We start from the raw sequence: 21,575 nt of genomic DNA, 5'->3' as shown, positions 1-21,575 counted from the left end.
GAGTTTACTGGCTTAAATATAACTTGACAGGTACTAGAACTGTTAAGGGTCTGTTAACATTGTGTTATGTGTTTCATCATGCAGCCCAAGAAGGCTCCATAAGGGATTTTCTCAATGGTTATCCGTGAGAATTGGGATCAATTGTCTAATAATGCTCAAGATGTTCACTCAATGTCCTTTCTCCAGCCTGTGTTTGTTCCTGTATAATGCTCTGGTTAAAGCAGCCTTCCTAATCCAAGCCACCTCTGCAGGCTGGAAGTCACAGTCCCACTGAAGTCCAGGCCAGCACTGTCCCAGGTGGGAATGAAACGGAGCATTTGCAATTTGCTAAAATTCTTTCATCCAAAACTCTGCTGCTTAAAATATTTTTCCTATTTTTCTGTGAAATGAGCCACTCCTAGCATCTCAGTGAGGAAAATAAATATTTTCCAGCATCAGAACCCAGAAGCACTTACATGTGTTTTCCCCTTCTCAGTTCTAGCTGTTGGCATGTTAAGATCAAAACGGACAGGGCAGGGTGGTCCTGGGGCTCTCTCAGTGCTGATGTTCTGATTTCATGCGTCTTCTCTGGCTGAAATACACAGGGTTTGGTGCAAAGCTGCAGTGATAGTCCAGTAATCTCATTCCAGTGGGGTGAGCAAGCAGACCTTAGAACACATACTGAGGCTGTGAGTCTACAGTGTCATTTTTAACTTGTGATTTTCATTGAGCAATGGTTTGTACAAAGATCAAAATCGCCTTGCATTACGTGCTTGCACAAGATTATGGCCCCCAAGTTACTTGCCATCCAAATAAACAAAATCAGTACTCTGTGGGGGAAATGCTATTATTTTTATTCTTACTCATTTAAAACAATGGAAAATCAGGCGCAAAAAAAAACCAAAAATGTTTTTTTCCAATGGCTGCGCAGTGAGATTGTGACAGGGCCAGGAACTGAGTCCAGGTGTCCTGAGTCCCAGCCCAGACCTTTAAACACCAAAATATCCTGCTCCTTTTGAATTCAGAGTGCTTTGGCAAAAGTTTCCCCAGAGTGTTTCATTACTAATGTCAGTGCTAGACTCTGAATGTGTCTTACCAGTTAGGAATTTGCCTTTATATACAGTCAACCACTTAAAAACTCCCCCAAACTTAGCAGCTGTTGGCTTCTTTGTGTTCCTTGAGTGTTTCTAAGGCAAATATGGGACATGATAAATTGAAAAGCATTGAGTTGAAATGTTCTGCTTTGAGTCCACTTAGCAAATGCCAAAGGTCATCTCTGCTGTGCAGAGCCAGCAGGACTAGACACAGTGTGAGCCTTGTTTGAAAGGGATTTTCTGTTGTCTAGAAATCAGGCTCTTCCTCTCTCACAGGGGTAGATGTTATCCAGAAGAACTAAGCTCGTCTTGGAATCTGTGACAGTTTTTGACAGCTTCCTGAAAAGGAGATGGAAGGAAAGGGAAAAAGAACATCCCACAACAGTCTATTGCAGGTTGTCTCTCAAGGGACCACTTCCCTTGCTGAGGTGCATTTGGTCCCTTTAAAGTCTGCACAGACAGGGTGTTGTTTGTGAATAGAAATTTGTGGTGTGTTGTGGAGGAATGCAGTTCTACTGAGCAGCTCAAACAGTGGCTTCTTTAGAGGCCTCTGGAACAGGTCAGCAGCTCACATGTCTCCAACCAACTTCTTGCTCCATCTTAACTCTCTTTAGTTACCAGCTGCAGAGGCAGTCTCACATACACTCAGCAGGACCTGAAAATTCCCATTGTGAGATGCTTTGGTCAGTCCGTTATCCTACATCCAATGATGTCCAGCTTCAGTGAACTTTTCCAGAGTGGGGTTGTGTTGAGATGAGCTTTTTCGGGATGGGGTGCATGTTTCTGAGTGGAAATGCCTCTTTTAAAAAAAAAAAATAAATTCTATACTTCAAGAGGTTTTGATTTTTTTTGTGCTGTCTTGAATAAAAATTTCTTACAGTCATTTTTTTCGCCTGCTGGAAAGCCAAGGGGTTATTATGGAGAGTGATGTCCTTTGGAAAAGTCCAAATGGGACTGGAATAGATGTTGTTTTTGCAGTAAAAGCTGGCTTCCCTGCATATGCTGTCAGTACAGAGATAATCCTTAAAAACTTCTGAAGTTTACACAAGGCAAATTTTTTGCATTTCTGTGGGCACTGCAGCACAGCTGTGCTTTGGTGTGCAGAGGGCAGGTCTGGGGAGCGGGCTGGGGTGCCATCTGACCAAGGCTTTCATCTTCCTTTTGGAGATACTCATGTGAGCTTCTTTGGCCAGCTCTGCCCTGGAGCTTCTCTGCCCTGCTCCAGGCCCAGGATAACAGGGTGTGAAGCTCAAGATCTTCACTGCAGGTCTCTGTTCAAGAAGAACACTTGGACACAGCCTAGCCAGGGCCAGCATTAGCCTGGTCCTGGCTGACAAGCTTGGATGAGCCTGGTCAGACTGCAGACATATCCAGGGGACCTGACTGCAGGTTGCTGGTTGTCAGGGGTGTTGGCTTTCTTTCAGGAGCAAGTGCATTAGTGACTATTTTCTTACTAGGTCATACAGATGTTTCACCTGAACATCTATTCTGCTCCCCGTGCTCCCAGCAGCTGCTGTGGATGTGTTTAGCACTAGCATTTCTATTTGTTTATGAGGCTTTCTCCAGGGTGAAACTAGTGTCTGGTCTCAGTTCTGAATGTCTAAATCCGAAGTAACTTGATTTACCAAAATAAGCTCCTCTTTATACCCCTGCCTCTATCAGCAGAGTCTGGCCTTTTGCAGCTATACACAGCTGAGCTTAATAAATGGTCCCAAGTCCCCGTTTCCAAGCAGAAGCCTTTAGCCTGGACATAGCTCAGCTTCCAAGGCTTGTAGAGAGAATTGTCTCAGCATCTGCTTTCCCCTCCTCTCTTTGTCTCATATGTCATGAGAGCAACTTTCCATCTGGGGCTGTGGAGGGGGTTGGAGTAGCTGAGTTAAGAGGATGTGCTGCTGGAATATGGGTTGGATCCCAACACCAACAGACCGTGTTGCAGTGACCTGTATGGCTCTCAAGAGCTCCACCTCTTCTCATTTCATTTGCACTGGGCTTTCCTCTCACTTCAGCTGTTTTCTTTAGCCTCTGTGTTCGTGTTTTCCTTGGTTATCTCATCATTGCCCAATCCAGTGGTGACAAAAGGGTGTCAGAGACACAAGTGTCAGAGGATGCAGCATAAACTGCTGTGTTCACTTTCCTACATCATCAACCTCACTTGGTCTTTCTTACCTTGTTACAGCTGAACAAGCTGGAGGAGGCAGCAAATGCAGCTCATACCTTCTTCATGGCAAACCCCGAGCACATGGAGATACAGCAGGACATCGAGAACTACAAGACCACGGCAGGGAAGGTCAGCTTGGTTGACCGGGAGGCCAGGCAGCACATGGTGAGTCTGAGCTAAAGAGGTGCACAGGTTAAGTATCAGGCAGTCTGGAGAGCAGAGATTTAGGAGGCCAAGAGAGGATCATCTACGAATGGGGAGATTTTTGCTGAGGTCTGCATTAATGGACAAACAATACAGCAAAACAAACTCTCCCTTATAGCGTTTTCCTAAGCAGACAAACCAGCTCCTGCCTTTTCAAGGCACTCTTCTCTTTGTTTGATCATCCCCAGCCTGGTCCCTCTCTTCAGTCAACTCTGGGGTCGCTCATGGCTGTGAACATGCACCAGCAGACAGCTTTGATGGATGCCTCCATGGGCATGGATAGACAGATCTTGGATCCTGTGTGTTTCTTTTGACCTGGGTTCTGCCACCTGGGCAGGGTATACACGCACATGAGTGGCTGTGCTGGTGAGGGTGCAGGGTGACAGGCAGGAGAGCGTCAGCTTTTTCCATCTCTCCAAAGCAAAAGCCCAAGACAAATGCCAGGGCCACCCCCAACTTCCTGATTTCACAAGACTCAAGGAAGCAGGAGTGGCTGGCTGGTGTAATTAATAGAGGTACTCATTAGGAGCCATTCTAAGAAAGATCTTCCTAGGTCAGGACCCATCTTTTCTCTTGGCATTCAGTCTTGTTGCTTGGTAGGAGGGTAAAAACAAAGAAAATGAATGTTTTTTCATATAATGTACAATCTAGCAGTGACATTGATGATTCCCTAAGTGTGGAGGAGTTCAGAAAAGCATTTAGGCAGGTTTTTGAGGTTCCAGTGGTCCAAAAGTCCATTGATGGCTTAGAAATGGTTTGGTACGACCAGTTGCATCTGGTAAGTCTCTGGGGAGATTGTTCTGTCCCTGCCCGCTTGCACCTTCTTTTGAGAAGCATCTGCAGTTGGCAAGGGCAGGGTGCTGTGGCCCAGACGGCATAGCCAGCTCGTGGTCTTGTGTTCTGCCTACCTACTCTGCAGGAGGACTACAGTGCTGGAGTGAGGCACTACGACAGGGAGGAGTACGAGCTGGCCATTGAGTTTCTGGAGCGCGCGTTGAAAGGGTACTACACCGAGGATGAAGATTGCCAGATCATGTGCGAGGGGCCACAGAGATTTGAGGAGCATGAGTACCTGGATTATAAGGCTGGTCTCTATGAAGCTATTGCAGGTGAGATCTTTTTGCATTTTTAGCATTCTTGCCCTTGGCCCTGAAATGTTTTTAATTACCGAGTTTGGACCTTTGGCTGGATTCGGTGAAGTGTCTTCCCTTTCATCACTGCTCCGTGTGAGTAACACTGCAGGAGCCACTTAGAAGTCCAGAAAGTGCAAACTCAGAGAGCAGGGAACTAGGACATCTAGTTTCGGTCCTGAATAGAAGCTCGGTTAGAACAATTGCATTTCCAGATGTGTGGAGCATTTGCAGCTTTCTGTAAGAGCTGGAAATGTAGGTGCTTTATCATAAACTGCTTCCATTTCCCCCTGTACACAGGCTCACACACCTCCCTGGAATCTAGACGTTGCTGGCCTCTGTTTATGTTTTCTGTTTTTGAGAGCGTATGAAGAGAGTAGCAGAATTCTCTTGGCCATGCTCCAGATGGCCAGGAAAGTTGCCAAAAAGGCTCGTAACAGATTTTCTCCCCATCCAAAAGGATGGATTTGTCATTAGTGGAGGCCCACCTAATTATGATCTTGACTGAAATCTCCGGAAAGAATTGAATGTTGCTATGTAATCTTCATATTTGCATGCGTGGCTCTGAGCCAGAGGGAGTTAAAACAGTTCATTCTCAGTAGAAATGAGATTACATTTAATTAGTCATAAGGGAAGGAAGAGCAATAAATTAAGGTTTGTTTGGTGACAGAAATCGTATTTATCTGCTTATGGTCTTGGAGTTGCATCAAGCTCTGGAGTCTCACTTCTTGTATGGAAAGTACTTCACTCAGACTGTTTTTTGGGTTTACATAATTCTGTTTGTGTCGAGACAGGAAATTTAATTGAAACAACCAAGATGAGAAACCACTAGCATACCGGATGGGGAGCTGCCTTTGTTGGGTTTGTTTATCCATGCAAAAAATAGAAGTAGTGTTGTAAGGGCTGACTTGGTACTAACGTAACTGTCAGCTGATCATGCCAGCTTTTAGAGCATGACCAGGGCAACAGGGGCCACATCAAGAAAGCAACCTTCACTGGCAAAGAAAACCCACCTTCCTTCTCACTGAAAGCTGCTGCTCTTCAGACAAGTTTTGGTCTCTGATAAATTGTTCCTGTGCAAGTTGAGTGCAGCCCCAGTGAGCAGAGATGTTTCTGTTCTGGCCCCCCTGAAGCACAGACATGGTCATGATGTGGTGGTCCTTAACCCAAAACATCACTGGGGAGAGAGAAGAAACCAGATGATCCTTGCAAGTACTGTGTCTTTAACAGATATGCCTGGGTAAACAAACTCCAGGACCATTCAGGTACCCAAAGAAACAGGGAATTCAGGGCACACAGAAGGAAATAAGATTTGTAATGTGACTGCTTTTCTGTAAGGAACTAAGTGGTTCCTTACAGGATAGCATAATGCAGAGTTCACTCCTGGGTGCCAGGCACTCAGGCCCGGATGTTTCAACTGGGAGTGGGAACACTATGCACCAAAAAAAGAGCTGAGGTTTCTTCAAAAGTCGTTTCTCTTTTCAATCCCAAACTGATTTGCTGTGCTGCTGCTTGAGGTTGAAACACTCTTACCTCTCCCCCCACCCCAGGGGCAGATACATTTCAGAGAATTGATTCCAGTCTATATGGCTTGCACTTTGACAGTACCAAGAAAAAGCAGTGCTTCTCAGTGATAGATTGATTATTTCAGGTTTAAATTACAACAGTATTATTTATGTCCTTTCCCTTCTTGCTTTTCTTAATGTAATACTCTGAATGTGTATGCTAAGTCAGATAACTACTCAGACTACCTGTCCAGAGCAAATGGGGACTGTTTCCACTTGATTTCATTGCAAATTCCTCAGGCTGTTTTTTTGGCAGCCCTGAGAAATGCTTTGGTAGCTGAACACATGGTTGTTTTCAAGCCTGTGTTTGTTCCTTAAGGTTTTTAATGGTGCATGGAGACAGAGCAAGCAAAGTAGATTTGTAAGTACATTGCAGCAAAGACTCCAAACTGGAATCAGATGTCAGTGTTTGCTTTGAAATTGTACAGCTGGTACAATGCCTATATTGTGAATTCCCACCAATTAAGAAACTTTGCTAATGGCAGATATTTACCATGTGCTTGTGATTCCCTGGGAGATAGCTCATCTTTGAGAAGCAGCAAACATGGGGATTTCTGCTGCTCGTACTTGCACCTCAGACCATTCAGACTGGAGGTGCAGGTGCCTTGAGAATCTGCAGCAACCCCTCGTAGCTAAACCTTCCCATGCCCTCAGGAGCTTTCTTGCTGCTGAAAGGAGAGGATTAAAGATGAGCTGAAGGAAAGGAGTCTGGAGATGGATTTCATTTGGCAGCACGTATGGCCACCTTGTCTTCACACTTCCACTTGTTTTATGGGTGTCCTCACCTTTTGTTTGGCTCTTGGGGTTGAAGAGGTACTTGCCACCTGCACGTCCCTGCACCCTGCAGCAGCTCCCAGCACACAAAAGAGGTGCTCAGGCTCCCTCTAGAGTTGACAGAAGGAGGAAGGCGTTTCTACAGAGTGGCAAAATTGTGACTGCAGCTCTCCACTGTCTTTGGGAAGAAGCCTGAGCTCTTTCTCTAGGTGCACAATCACCTGCTGGACCAGAGCAGCATGAGTTGCATGTCCTTCAGTGGGGGAGTTTTAACTTCTATCTGTCCTTGTTTCAGCACCATCACCATCTCTCTCAGCTCAGACCATCTTCCCCCTCTTTTCTTGGCAGATCACTACATGCAAGTCCTGGCCTGCAAGCACGACTGTGTCCGAGAACTTGCCACGCGTTCGGGCCGGATCTCACCCATCGAAAATTTCCTTCCCCTCCATTACGACTACTTGCAGTTTGCCTATTACAGAGGTAAAGGCTGTTGTATTGTTCCTTGTAGTGCTCGTTGAGTTTTGTTCATTTTGTACAAGTTTGAATTATTCCATATGTAAGTAAGGCTATTTCCCCCTGATGTCTGTGCTACAGTGATGCAGTGGCATGGTCTGAAAGAGTTGGGAAGCAAAGGACATTGGACATTGTCTCTTCAAAAGTCAGGTTGACTGAAATGCAATCAAGTAGTTTTATAAAGGTGTTTTAGATCATCAGTCAGGTTTCAAAAGCTCAGACTTTAGATTCAAATTTCTATTTTTTAAATAAATCATGCTTTTTTAGGGTCCTTTCATTTGCCTTTTGACATTAAAGTTTTAGGGATTTTAAAGTTTCACATTTTCTGAAATGAACTGATAGCTTTTTTTTTTCTAAGTTAATAAGTAACAGATATATGAGTTACCCCAAGCTTATCCCAAGATGCCAAGTTTTGCCAATTGCCAAGTATTTTAACATTCCTAGTAAAGTTGCAGGAGTTGGCAGCATGGCAAAACGTCGGGAGTTGGCAGTGCTATAAAATACTGCCAGTTGTGTGGTTCTGTGTGCTATTTTATTGTGTTCTGTTTCATAAAAGAAAATGTAGGCAGACTTCTGCTCTCTCAGGCTTGCGCTAAGAGCCTCTTTCCTGAAAAGGGAAGAATGTGTGAGGGTCAGAATTGCTACTCAAACATAAAAGGTTCTTCATTCATCAACACAGTGGGAAGAAAGCAGGAGAAGCCAGCAGTGTTTCGTGTGTGGTGTAGAGGCTTTTTAATTCCTCTGCCCAGTTAGAGGTTTAATGTGGTGGATAAAACCCCCCATAGGAGGCAGTTTGATGCCAGACAGCATCCACATCCTGCCCATCCAGTTGGATCCAATTTGGATACCATCTGATCTGTGCATGAGGGCAGAGAAGTCTTGTTTTTGTGCCTCACTTTCCTGGCTGGTGAAATGGAGTGGTTAAGACAAGGTTGCATCAAAAGAGTCCTGTAGAGTGCTGGGCTGCCCCTTCAGCTGGTGGGGAGCTCAGGCTGTGCCCTCCCTCCCTGCAGACTGCCCTCCTCGGCTCTGCCCCGCTGTGCTCTGTGTGAGCCCCCGGCAGTGCCAGTAGGGCTGTGCCCCTCTCTGCCCCCCCTGACTACTGTTGTATTGCCTCCCAGTTGGTGACTATGTAAAAGCCCTGGAGTGTGCCAAATCCTACCTCCTCTTCCACCCTGATGATGAAGATGTCTTGGAGAACGCAGGTTATTATGAGGGTCTCTTGGAGGGTGCAATGGATCCAGACACCATCAAACCCAGAAAGGTGAGAGTGAGTGACACCTAAGAGCTCTTCATGGGAGGCTTTAACAAAAGCATCAGTTGAAAATAAAAGCAGCTTGGCATCTTAGCCATAGTGGGACCACTTTGAAAACAGAAGTGGAAGTGCTGGGCTTGCTGGTGATGCTAATTGCCAGGGTGTAAGTCCAGAGTAACTGGTGCGGGGGAGAAGCTGGTGGGCAGGATCTTCTTTAAATGGGGACTTCAGCTTAGCAAAGGCCAAGCAAGAGCAGGGAGAGTGATGAGCAATTACCTCAACAATGTAAATCCTCATCTTGTCCAGTGCTCCAGAGGAGACATGGAGGAGGAATGCAGGGAAGCACTGAGCAAAGGGCAACCTCTGTTAAGAGGGGACTGAGAAATATTTTCCCAAGGGGAGACTGGGATGCCAGTGTTACTCTCAAGTCCTTCAGCTTGGAGTTCAGGGCTCAGCCTGTTCTGTGGGGAGTAGCTTTGCTATCACAGGATTAGGCTGGGGTCAAAAAACCAAACAGTGTGTGTTGTTACCCAGCAGGACAGGCTTCCTCTCCGGTCCAGGCAGCCTTTATCTGTGGCCATGCGGCTGCCTTTCTCACGATGCAGAAGTTCTTCCCATACCATCACAGCCCTTCTGAGGCTCATTTCCCTTGCACCATAAGTAGAGGGTAGGCAGGAATTATTTTTTCCATTCTCTCGGGTATTCTTTGATTTCCAGGCAAATCAAGGTTAATTTGGTAAAATGCTAAAAAAGAAAAGGGAAATGACAAAAAGGAAAACAAGAATAATTATTGTTTTTCCTCACAAAATAAATCCAGGAAAAAACATTGACAAAAACATTTAATTATTTCCAGTAATTTGAATTTTTCTGTTAAAAAAATGTGATTTTTGCTTTGCAAAGTCATTTTCTAGGAGAAACCCCAGTGTTTTATTTACAAATTTTTCATTCAAAATAAAGCCCTCTGATGGACAATTTCCAGCTGGCTGTGCTTTGTGGTCCTCATCCAAGCGCCCTGAGTGTGTTCCAGGCTGTGCTGCTGTAACCCACCCGCAGCCAGGCCCTGAGCTCTGCATTGCACATGGGGACCCACGGCACCGCCCAGCCGGGGTCCCTGTCCCACCAGCCTGAACCTGACCCTCTTCTGCAGCTGGGGCTTCTCTGGCCAGCCTTTTGCCCAGATATTTGGATGTTCTCCAAGGTGCTCAGCACTCTCTGCCAGCTATGGGCATGTATTTTAGGGATTCAGACTTCTCAAATGAGTTGCTGAATATCCCTTCTGTAATGTACTGAGCAGCTCAGCCCCGTGCCCGGGGTTACTCCAAGCGTCCCTTACCCCACAGGAGTCTGCAGTGTGGCATGAAAACCAAACCCCTCTAAAGCAGAGGTGCATTGTCTGTGTCTTATGAAAGCTGCATGTGCAACTACTCCCCTTTTCCTTTTCTTTTCAGGAAGCAAAAACACTCCTGCAGCGCCATAAGCTGGAGTCACACCTCTTGCAGGTGGCTGCGGCCGGCCTTGGATACGCCTACACAGAGCCGGTAATGCCTGGGTGTTCTGTGCCCAGGACCTTTAGGAGTTCACAGCTACAGGACTAGCTTCCCCTCTCCTCTCTCCTATAAAGCCAGTCCTGTGTAGTGACTCAGAAGCTGGGTCTTGGCTTGGTTTGTTCCCTGTGGGAAAATGGTGATGGCAAAGAAAGGGTGGCAGCTGTTCTGGGGTGAAAGAGATAGAGATGCAGCTTAGTCCACCTGTCCTGCCATGATGTCTGGCTGAGTTTCAGTCACTGCCATGGTGATGGGTCGAGACAGAGAAAGCTGGGCAAGTTGAACTCCCTGTGAACTCATCTTACTGTGTCAGTTCGGTTTGGGGTTACATTTTCAATCTGATTACCTCAATCAGTTGCCCAAAGTTATGTGGGATGGATCCAGAGAGGCTGGCTGATGTTCCTGGGAGCAAGGTAGAGCAGGAAGCTCCCTGGCTTTAGCTGGAGCATTAAATTAAGAAGCTCAACCTCTCTCTTTTCCCACAGAACTACTGGAACAGGTATGGAGCCCGCCAGGATGAGCACAGGTGAGCCACCAGCTGCCCCAGCTGAGCCCATGGCTTCACCATTCCACACAGTGGGGTGAAAGGGAAGTGCCTATGGATGGGGTACTAGCCTACCACTCGGGGGGTCCTGCCCATCCACCCCAGCACACCATCATGGTTGAATTAGGGCCCTTTGCCCCTTACCATGGCAAAGATTCCCACAAGGACCTTATTTTTAGCTGAGTGCCTCAAAACTAGCAATGGTCTAGAGGCAACTTGATTGTTGAGGCAAGTGGTGCTGTTCAGGTTTGTTGGTGTCTGTGCTTTGCTGGTGGAAACTGTTCCCATTACCAGAAAAGCAGTTTGCCACGGGACAGAGTGAGGGCTTCAACTTGTATAGTTGTGACATTTGTACAAAGCACTGATTTACCTGTTTTTTTCATATGATAGTTTGCAAAGGGTGCAAAAGCGTAAGTCCAAGAACTGGAGACCCATGGCCAAAGTCATGATGTTCCTCTTTTCTCTTGCTCCTCAGTGTCCCATCAAGTATCAGCAGTGAACCAGAGGATGGGCCTCGGCTGTCCTTGACAAAGAAACCCATGCCAAAGCCAGATCGAGAGTTGAAGGAGGGTAAGTCTGATGAACAAAATCAGGAGATTTTTTCCTATTGCTGTAGACTGCAGACTGCAAAGGCTGGCTGCTGAGCAACGAGGGCCACTCCTCTTTAAGGGGGTTGAAGTTTTGTTTNACAGAGAAGTCTTCAATGCTGCCACAGCATTTCTGGGTTTGTGGATCCCACTAGCACTGCTCTGCCCTTGGTCTTGCTTTTCCCACCTGCTGAGCTGTTCAGTACAGAGCCCTGAGATGTGAAGGTGGGAGACTGGGTCTTCCTCATCGTGGGGAAAGTGGCAAGTAGTCTTGCCTCAAGATGCTTATAAGATAAACATCTTCCCTATTGTCAAGGCTGCAGAAGGATGGATTCTGAAAGTAACAGTCCTGATGCTGTGCAAAATGTGCTGGATCACACCATGTTAGCAACCATTTCTCTTTGCAGACTGGTTTATGATTTCATGTCTTAGCTTACATCAAGTCACTTGTTTTTAAGCCTGTTGGCAGACATTCAACTGATTTCAGCACATTTTCAGCAACCACAGAAAATACCATAACATCTTCTACTAAAGACAAGATTTTTTCCTCATAACAATTTTGAATAACAATATTGTAGCCAAGCACCAAAGCAGGCTTCTTGCTGCAAAACAGTGGGGTCTCAAGCCAAGAGGTGTCTTGTGTCTCCAGTGAGCCAGCTACACAGCAGCAGGCAATTAAACCTCCCTGTAATGCAATAGATGGTTTTGCTTTTTTGGGAATTTCACAGCTTTCCCCAGCCCAAGTTGTCTCCAGCTGCTCAGTGTTGTGTTCAGAGTATGGTTATCCCTTCTCTAGCCATACATAAAGTAGGTGAATACCACAGGAAGATCCCAAACAGCTTGCATAAGCCAAGAGCTGGTTGAATTATATTTGTTGGCCTGGTCGCCCTCTATAACCAAGTAATTTCAGAGTGCTTCTTTCTGTTTTTTCTTCTGTGTTTTTATTCTGGTTTACTTGCAGAATGTTTTTGTTTACAAAGAGAACTGAAACCATTTTCAAAAAGAAAATGGGATTTTTGTCCATCCAGCTGCTGCCTTTCTGTGTTGCCTTTTTTTCTTTCTCTCTTTTCACTTGAAAAAAGAATAGGCCAAAAGAGAAAAGTCCATTATAATTTTGTACTCTTCTGTACTTCTTCCCTTCCCCCCTTCTTCCTTTCTGCCAATTCCTTCACTCCCAAAAGTCAAAAAAAATTCCCCAGTTTCTTTGGGGTGTTTTTCACAGAGCACAGGCACAGGAAACAGGTCTCTGTTAGTCCTTAGAGGGCGTGGGGTCAGTGAAGGCAGGCAGGAGTGTGCTACTGGTATGAGACAAGGTGTTCACAGCACAGGGCCACCTCTGCTAGTTTCCTGTGATAAACAGAAGAAATAGTGGAAGTGGTCAGTGATGCCTTCCATCCCTCATGTGCCTATGGCTGGGGAAGAGCAACATCTGAGCTGGAAAACTCAGGCCTGAGTTGGAGTGTGTGTGCCAGGAGTTTGGATTTGAGAGTCCTGTTTCTGATCCAGCTGCATTTGCAATAAATGTTATTATCAAGCAACAAGATCAGCACAGTGAACATCAGAAACATCCCATCTTCTCCATTTCCAAGAAACCTAACTCTTCAGAAATAAACTGGGATAGTGGCAGGGCTCTGTGGGGGTTATGTGTCCTCCATAGACTGAGGAGACCTTCCAAAAACACAGTGTGCCTCAATAGACAGGAAAAGTAGAGATTATTAAAGCAGTGTCACAGAGAAGTTTCTTTGTACCAAGTGGTGAGAGAGGAGCTCATTGGCTCTGTTTCCTCTGTTTCATTGCCTCTCTGTGACGGCATAATTTTCCTCACAGCTTAGGTGCATTTCACCTTCCTCCTGGAGAAAAATCTGGTTTACGCTTTTATTGTTACCATTTATTTCATTTTCTCTCTTCGAGGAGATGCAGGGACGAAGCTTCATAAAATTTAGAGGTGATTTAGAGGCTTTGCCCTGGTTTTTTGATCAGTAGAATTTGATGGGGATTGAGCAAAACCTCTGGTAAAAAGCTAATCTCTGTCTTCTCCTTGCCCGTTTGCTCAGCATGTGGTAAGGCTTAGTTGCCCCATACCAGGTGGGAGCTCAGCAGTGTGAAAGCCCAGCCACTGCTATATTCCCATTCCAGGGATGTTACCTGGACCCCCAAAATGCAGCCAAGCCATTGGCTACTGGCAGGCAGAAGGAGGCACCTCGGAGGCAGGATGTGAGGGATGGCAGGGACAGCCAGGGCAGCTCCTTTCCCTCAGTGGAGGATTGTCCTCAGACTCCTCTGGCTCACCCACTGCCAGCCCCCTTCTTTGGAGGAGAGCAAGCTCAGCACTCGTGAGGCTTTCTGTGTGTGTAAATGACAAAAAACCCACTGATGACAATTGCAGAGAGTGGCTTTGCATGCCAAGCCAGCAAGATCCACACAGCTCGAGTCCAATGGAAACTTATGGCCTCTGATGATGTTGGCAACTGGGCAGGAGGGCCAAGTTAGCCACTGTCCAGGTCTCTCCTTGTGTCCCATCAGGTTCTGGCATTTTCAGGCTGTGGTCCCTGTGTTTGCAAGGCAGCTGATGAGGAGGTGGAAAATGCTGATGTTCTTGCAGCAGATTGATTTCATCTCTGAGTGTTCCCATTGTTTCTGTTTCTTTTGTTGCTGATGGGATGCCAAACTCTTGCTGTGAAGCTGTGAAGCTCTTTCCCTGGCTGCACACCTGGGTCATTTCAGCTGGCCCTCAGTCGTGGTACAAGATGTCAACAAGGCCAGGGCATGTTCAGCAGGGTTGTTTTGTGTCTCTCATCAGGGGGCCCACTTCTCTACAACGATGTGAAGTTTGTCTACAACTCACAGCAGCTGAATGGCACCCAGCGAGTGCTCCTGGACAATGTCATCTCAGAGGAGCAGTGCCGGGAGCTGCACAGGGTGGCCAGTGTGAGTTGGCAATGCCCCTGGGGGGACATGGCTGCCACCTGGGCTGAGTGCCTGATGCTCTCCCCAGCGTCAGGTTTGTGATAGCTGAATGTGTGACCAGCCCTTGGAGAGGTTCTGGGTTCATACCTCGCTCTTGAGTGTTGCAACTGATGCCAGGATGCCTGTGAAGAGCAGGCAGATACTTATCCCCATAGCACACCCATAACTGCAGCACAGGAGCTGCTGCTCCATCTCAGGCTGTTCCTAGAAACATGCTGCAAGACGGAGCCTGTGTAGAAAGAGCTCATTGCCCCACATTTCACACAATCCCAGAGGATGCTCATCCACAAGTCTGGTTGAGCCTTCTCATTCACAATTAACTGAGTTTGGGAAGGGACTGAGGGTGCCTGAACATCTCCAGTCAGGAGTGGGTGGCTGATATCCATAATCCATGTTCATAGAGAGCTGCAGCACCTTCCCACCAGACTCATCTGTCCCTGTGAATGCAGCCCTGGGGAATTTGGGGAAGAGGGTGTCAGGTGCTTCTACTGCAGCTCCCCCTCTCCTGATGAACCAGTTGACCAGTTGTGTATTCATGTCTTTCAGGGGATCATGTTGGCTGGAGATGGTTACAGGGGCAAAACCTCCCCCCACACCCCAAATGAGAGATTTGAAGGAGCCACCGTACTCAAAGCCCTCAAGGTAGAGCTCCCTCCTCCTCCTCTTCCTCTCCTGTGTGGTCCCTCCCGGTGGGCACATGACACTGACCTCTGTTGCCCCTTCTCCTTGCCCAGTATGGCTACGAGGGCCGCGTCCCGCTGAAGAGTGCCCGGCTTTTCTACGACATCAGCGAGAAGGCTCGCAGGATCGTCGAGTCCTACTTCATGCTGAACTCCACGCTCTACTTCTCCTACACACACCTGGTGTGCCGCACTGCCCTCTCCGGTGAGGGCTCGAGGGGCCAGAGGCAGGGCAGGGCTGGGGGAAGGGAGGGGTTTATCCCTGGTTTATGGGTGGAAATCCCAGGCCTGAGATTAACTGTGCTTTGCATGATGCTTGAACTAGTGGCCAAGGGTTGGGCAAAGTCACCATCCCCACAGCAGCAAAGGGTGGGCACTGCTCTCCCAAAGACACTAATTTCTGGGATGTCTCTTGGTTTTCATGTCTGCAGCTCTTCCTGTTTTCTCCTCCCTCTTCTCTTGCCCCCTCTTGCTGTCCCTTCTCCTTTCCACCCCACGCACAGTTCTCCATTTTGCTTCCCTGCAGTAAGGAACAAGCAGAGCTGTGCAGATCTGAGTCCTCAGATGTTGCCTTTTCTCCCCAGCCTTTGCTTTTCTCCTCTCATCTGTGAACACCACCCAGAGTGGGGATGGGGCAGGCTCCCACCCCATGATGGACCTCACAGAGCATGGCATTTCCATCTCATCCACCCTTTCCCCTTCCCCCTTCCTCCACATGGTCCTGCCTAGGCCAGCAGGAGAGGAGGAATGACCTGAGCCACCCCATCCATGCTGACAACTGCCTTTTGGACCCTGAAGCCAATGAGTGCTGGAAGGAGCCTCCTGCCTACACCTTTCGGGATTACAGGTAAGAAGGAAGGAAGGGAGATCTGCACCCAGGAACCCTCCCCAAGTCATGGCATCTTGCTTCACAAGGTTAAAGCTGGTACATCCCAGCCATGGTAGAAGTGAGATCCAGCAGGTAGTTTATGGTGCCAGAAAGCATTGTGGCTAAGCTTGATGCCATGGTTTACTTATAACGGCTCTGTGATATTTTAGTGTTGGGAGATCCCAGCTGTGGCCCACAGGACTGTGTGTCTGTCAGATGTTTTTGGTGCAAAACAGGAGGGTGAGAGTTGGTGGGATCCAGGGGATGTTTTGAGAATTGCTCCCTACCCAAGGAGAGTTCTGCTGGTTCTCAGCTGTGTCCCTGAAATCAGAGCAGCTTGGGTGACCCCCCCACATGTCTTGATGGAGCAATGTGGGATCTGTCCTGGAGGCGAGGGTCAGCCTTGAGCCCTCCCCACTGCTCCTGTCACAGAGGTTTCCTGCTTCCTTCCCCAGTGCCCTCTTGTACATGAACGCGGATTTTGAAGGCGGCGAGTTCATTTTCACCGAGATGGACGCCAAAACTGTGACGGTAAGGGGGTGCTGTGGACCAAATGCTGCTCTGAGGCAGCCCGTGCTCAGGGGCTCTGAGCTTCCCCAGGCAGCCTGTGGCTCCTACCTTGCAAACAGCCCATAAAAAATCATGTTGGCAGGAGTGCACAGATCTTCTGTTCACTTTCCAGGGGTTTTCTGTGCCAAGCAGGAAACCTACAGATCAGGGGTCCTCTTCATCCCAGTGCAGGGCAGAGGGATGGCTGATAGTCATCCCTGCCTGGAGGACTGCTGAGCTTCCACCCCATCTCATGGCCAAATATGAAGTGGTGCTTCCATATAGATGCAGTGCCTGGCTCAGGTCTCTTGTGCTAGAGTGTGTCACAATGGTGGACATAAAACCCTAAGAGAGATGTGGCTCAGGCACAAGCCCTCACCTCTGTGTGGAGTCATCGGGAAGCTGGGCACCCCCTCTTTGCTTGGACAGAGGTCTGGGCACCACGCTGGTGCTCTGGAGTCTGGTGGGTGCTAGAGAGTAGATTGTGTTTACCTAAGTGCCGGAGGGTTGATTTGATTGGCACTTCTGCCCCTGAGGTTCTGCAGGATACCTCCTGTGGACTCTGCAGAGAGAAGAAAGAGGTGTTGCACAGCCGTGCCAGGCTTAGCCTGACCCCCCCTGGAGTTATGCCATGGCCCCATTCTCCTCTAGGTGGTCACCTGTAGGCTTTGCAAGGACTCCATGTCCTTTCTGCTTGATGTCTGCACAACCTGACCAAGCTTGACACCTCCCTATTTACCCCACGCATTTTTTTCAGCCATGCCCAGAGCTCTACATGTCCTCCAGAGCAGCTCACCAGGTCCTGGGGCGACACAGAGAGATGCCCAGTAACATCCCAGGCCCTGGACCACGGTGAGACCAGCCACAGCCAATCTGTGCTGCTCCTTGCTACCCTGGTTTTGCCTGTTTCCCACAGGCCTCCATCAAGCCCAAGTGTGGGCGAATGATCAGCTTCTCATCGGGCGGCGAGAACCCCCACGGGGTGAAGGCAGTCACCAAAGGCCAGAGATGCGCTGTGGCTCTCTGGTTCACCTTGGACCCTCTCTACAGAGAGCTGGTGAGTCCTTCCATCATGATTTGAGGGGAGTAGGGGGGTACCCACCATCCCACAGGAACCAGGGCCATCTTATTCTCCAGCACATGTGTTTTCCCCCCACTACACCCCCACAGCAGCATTCCCACCATATGAGCTGCTATCCCCAGGACTGTTTTTTCCTGCCAGTCATGCTCCTGGGCACCCATTGCCCTGTGCAGTGCTGGCTGGGGTGCTGAGTGAGGTGTGGAAGTGCTCTGTGCAGGGCTGGGCTGGCCATTTCTGACACCTAGTGGTAATAGCCTGATGGTTGGGGAACTCCTCCAGAGCCATCCACAGCTCAGTGGTGTGTCGCTGCTGCTAAGTCTGCAAAGACGTTTTGTCAACCTGAAGTCTGTGGGTCTGGGCACCCAAGATGCCTTGGAAAATCTGGGCTGTGATGCCTTTCACCAGGCACCCTCCAGATTCTGTTTTAAAAGGCTGATGTACCAGTCCCTACCTCCCTTTGGTATCAATTCTGATCTACAAGAACAAAAGACACAAGACCAAGCAAAACTAAATGCAGGGAGAGTGCAAACCCCTGATGCCTTTGCCTTGTGATGCAGGTGGGCTGTGAGGTTTTGGGAAAAGCTTATTTTCAATCATGTACTTTAATGTCTCTCAGCTTTTTTGTGCTAGTGGTAAATCTGCTGTGCTTGTTGCCTGTATGGTGGGAGATCAGCCCTGTCCAGGGGGCTTGAAATCATGCTGAGGGGACAGGAGGAGGGTATGCTGTGGCTGCCAGTGGAGTGTGATGGGAAGCTGCAGTACATCAGCTCTGCCCCAGCTAGTGCAGTCCTGAAGGGAGGAGGGAATTAGGTATTGAGGTAGAAAGGGATTTGATTAATTTTGCCCAGCAAATTCCCAGTTCAGGTTCCCCATCCTCTCAATATGCTGCTGGTTCTGGAGTGAAATCCTTGCTGTGTGTCCTCCCAGCAGGCTGAGCCACACTGAATTAGCTGAGAGCAGGCACTGAAGCTCTGCTGTTACCATTTCTCCCCTTCTACTCTTGCAGGAGCGAATCCAGGCAGACGAAGTGATCACGATGTTGGACCAGGAGCATCTAGGACCCAGTGAAATGAACATAAACCCAAAGGATGAGCTATGAACTAGACCAAAGACTTTTTTATTAAATATTTATTTAATATTGTTAATCTTATTAGAACCCTTCTATTTTTGTAAAGAGACACTGTATAAATTAACAGGTTAATGTGATTGTGGAGTTTCAAGAGTGCCTCTTCTGTGTTTAGCACAGCTTTTGCTGGGACCCTCATCCTTGTACCAGCACGTCCTGCTGGGGCTGACTCTGCCTTCAGCCTTTCCTGTTCTTCTCTAGCACTTCTCAGGACTCATTCAGGCCCAGTGTACCCCCTTGGAGGACCTATTTTTTTTTCTCCTTCAACCAAAAATAGCTGCTTCTCTTTAGCATCTGCTAGAGAAATGACTCAGGTGTGCTAATGGACCAGTCTTCCTGCTCCTGCTAAGCGCTGGCTGAAGACCTGGGCAGTGCTGCTTTGTGAAAACTGGAGCACAAATCAGTAATGGCTGTTCTTCACCATTTGAAATATGCTTTTTAGGGGGGAAAAACAAGGGAAGGCCCAAGTCCTAGCAAAATGCATATACCTTGGTAGCCATGCAAAGCTGGTGTTTGGGCATTAATTCTGAGCAGACCTTCCAGAAATCAGCTACTGAGCAGGAGCATGAGCTGTGCACAGGCATGAAGGGATGTGATTTGCAGTTGATTCTGGTGAAACAGGGTCTGGTGCTCATGTTCAGTCCCTTCTCTTGGGAAGGCTAATGGCCTGGTAAGCATGAAGGAAGCTGCTTCACACTGCATCCTTTGAGCTGCCAGCCCAGTCTGCTGCTGGTAAACCCCTAAGTTCATAGTAAACCCCATAATTTCCAGGTCCATGTTGGAAAGAAGCTGAAAGGCTTAGGAAATTACAGTGCCATGATGTTGGTTGATCACGATGCAGCTCTGTACTCTGGATGTCCTGCCTGCATCCTCCCATCCTGACGGTGCAGAAGCAGCAGATGTCCATGGTATGGTAGCATCTATTTGCTCAGAGTAGTTCCGAGAGGGTGTTGCAATGAAAGCACTTGTCACCTATCACAGGAGATTTACTAGGCAAGTAACTGCTGCTAAGCCAGTAAATCATCCCTCTCCAACCATTACATTTACTCCTGTGTGGGGGATCAGAGCGGCCTCTATCTCAATCAGAACAAGCATTGAGTCACAGAATTGCCCATGTCCCAGACATAGGGACAGCTTTTATTTTGATCCAACAGCTGCTTCTGGTGCTACTTCCTAAAAGGAAGGTTGCAGCAATCTTTACTGCTGAATTTACTGCAAGAATTCAATGTCTCCAGAAAACACTGCAGGGATCTTTGCTGGAGTTCTCATCCTTGAGCAACTTTGCTCAGCTCCCTGCTGCATTGGCACTTTCTCAGTCCTTTTCTGCTTCCCTCTGCCAGCTTTGACATTCCCAGGACTTAAAATCTGCAATAGAGAATTGTCTTTTCTCTTTGCTCCTGCAGCTTTTGCCTATTCAAAGCTTCCAGACTCAGAAGCACCCTCTTCCCATCCATTCTCAGGCTGCAAGGCTGTAGAGAAGATGGTCCTTCTGTAGAGACCTCCTTAAAAGCTCGTCCTGGGCAAGACAGAGGGGAGCTCAGTGTATCTGGAAAAACAAATGCCCAGACTATGAAGAGGGCACCATTACCATCTAGAAAATGCTGGAAGAGTCATTTGCTGCACCTCCTCCGATGCTGAATCTGCAGAGGACAAAGCTCTGGGTGTTTCTGAGTTACCAGCATGGTTTGTTTCTTTGAGATTATCTCCCTTCATCATAGACTGTTGAAAAGATTGATCATGTTGGCTCCTCAAAGAACTGCCCATAGATCTCTGCCTTCAGAGACCCTTCCCTGCTAAAGAGACTCTTCTGTAAAAGCTTAACCCACTCCCCCTTTTCAAAATAGCCAGAGGAGAAGCTGGGGGGAGGAAGGGGAGGGCAGCTGTCAGTTTGGAGAGCTGACACCCGTTTTGTTGTCCCTCCATCTGCACTACGCTATTGCATCCAAGGCTTGACTCCTACGTGCTGCACCTTCTGTGTGGGTCTGCCATCCCCCAACAACCACGTCTGCCCAAGTGCATCCTGCAGAGCTGCCTCCTCAGTGCAGCCCCAGCCCTCCCAGGGCTCCAGGGATCACACCAGCTGGTCTTCCTGTGAGGAGGTGGTGGGGCTGGCACCGGTCGTGGTTGGTTTGCTGCTGTGGTGGTTAGCCAGAGCTGTGTCTAAATCCAGAGGAAATAAACTAAACACATCTGGACCTGTCTTTGTCTTTCTTTAGTCAGTTATTAGAAGGAGAGACTGAGGAATTTGGGGTCTGCCTCATGATGGTACCTGTCCCTTTGGGGTTTCCTGCCCCAGACCTTAGAGCACCCCTCACCCCTCCCATGCTGGAGGAGTGTCAGAGACACCAGTGTGGACAGGATTAAATGTGTATGTGCTTTTGGCTGCCTGTCCATCTCCATTGCTCTGTATCCAGCTGTGCAGTAACTTTCATACCACTGACATGCTTCAGGTCATTTGGTGAGCGGGAAGAGAGAGTTGCAGCCCCTGTGCTCTGCTGGGGTGTACAGGGCATGACAGACACTTGGGGTGAAACGCCCTTGGTGCAGAAGTGTGGAGCAGCCTCAGAAGGATGCAACATTTTGGGACTCAATTGCAAACAATTTCCCAAGAAGGGAGAAGGCTGCCTGGGCCCTGCTGCTCGCCACACTGCTTTGCTGATGGGACCTGCTGGTGGCCTGTGCCGGGCTGAAGCCAAAAAACAGGAATGTGGTGAGTCAAAGGTACTTTTACAGTTTGGTTTTTTTTCAGCTCTCTGCTCTGGCAAAGTCTAGCTCAGAAGTGAATTTGTATTTCTGCTGCAACAGCAGAGGTGGGTGCCAGGTTTGTTGGCACACTGTTTATTGGCTCACAGGAGCAAGTCCCAGAGCTCTTTGAGACACACACCAAAATACAATGTAGGTTTTTGGGTCTCTTTTGTATCCAAGTGGGAGGTTGTCACCAAGGTGGCTTGGCCTCT

The 21,575-nt window shown here is 48.1% G+C and overlaps 1 protein-coding gene across 1 annotated transcript in view; it reads left to right on the top strand.

The window, feature by feature from the left end:
* P3H2 (prolyl 3-hydroxylase 2) overlaps positions 1–20,813 on the top strand; it is a 66,530-nt gene extending 45,717 nt beyond the window's left edge. The window contains exons 2-15 of the mRNA XM_017810854.1: positions 3,250–3,396; positions 4,355–4,544; positions 7,253–7,384; positions 8,539–8,681; positions 10,121–10,210; positions 10,702–10,742; positions 11,236–11,330; positions 14,148–14,275; positions 14,861–14,956; positions 15,049–15,199; positions 15,724–15,841; positions 16,318–16,393; positions 17,328–17,468; positions 18,499–20,813. Of these exons, the coding sequence (XP_017666343.1) occupies positions 3,250–3,396; positions 4,355–4,544; positions 7,253–7,384; positions 8,539–8,681; positions 10,121–10,210; positions 10,702–10,742; positions 11,236–11,330; positions 14,148–14,275; positions 14,861–14,956; positions 15,049–15,199; positions 15,724–15,841; positions 16,318–16,393; positions 17,328–17,468; positions 18,499–18,591 (1,641 nt within the window). The 3' untranslated portion in view covers positions 18,592–20,813. The remainder of the gene's footprint in view (positions 1–3,249; positions 3,397–4,354; positions 4,545–7,252; positions 7,385–8,538; positions 8,682–10,120; positions 10,211–10,701; positions 10,743–11,235; positions 11,331–14,147; positions 14,276–14,860; positions 14,957–15,048; positions 15,200–15,723; positions 15,842–16,317; positions 16,394–17,327; positions 17,469–18,498) is intronic.
* The last annotated feature ends 762 nt before the right edge of the window (positions 20,814–21,575 follow it).

This window comes from Lepidothrix coronata, unplaced genomic scaffold, assembly GCF_001604755.1.
Source record: "Lepidothrix coronata isolate B3197 unplaced genomic scaffold, Lepidothrix_coronata-1.0 Scaffold29, whole genome shotgun sequence".
NCBI classification, from domain to species: domain Eukaryota; kingdom Metazoa; phylum Chordata; class Aves; order Passeriformes; family Pipridae; genus Lepidothrix; species Lepidothrix coronata.
Note: the sequence above shows the minus strand (reverse complement) of the source record. Positions and strands in the feature narration are given on the sequence as shown.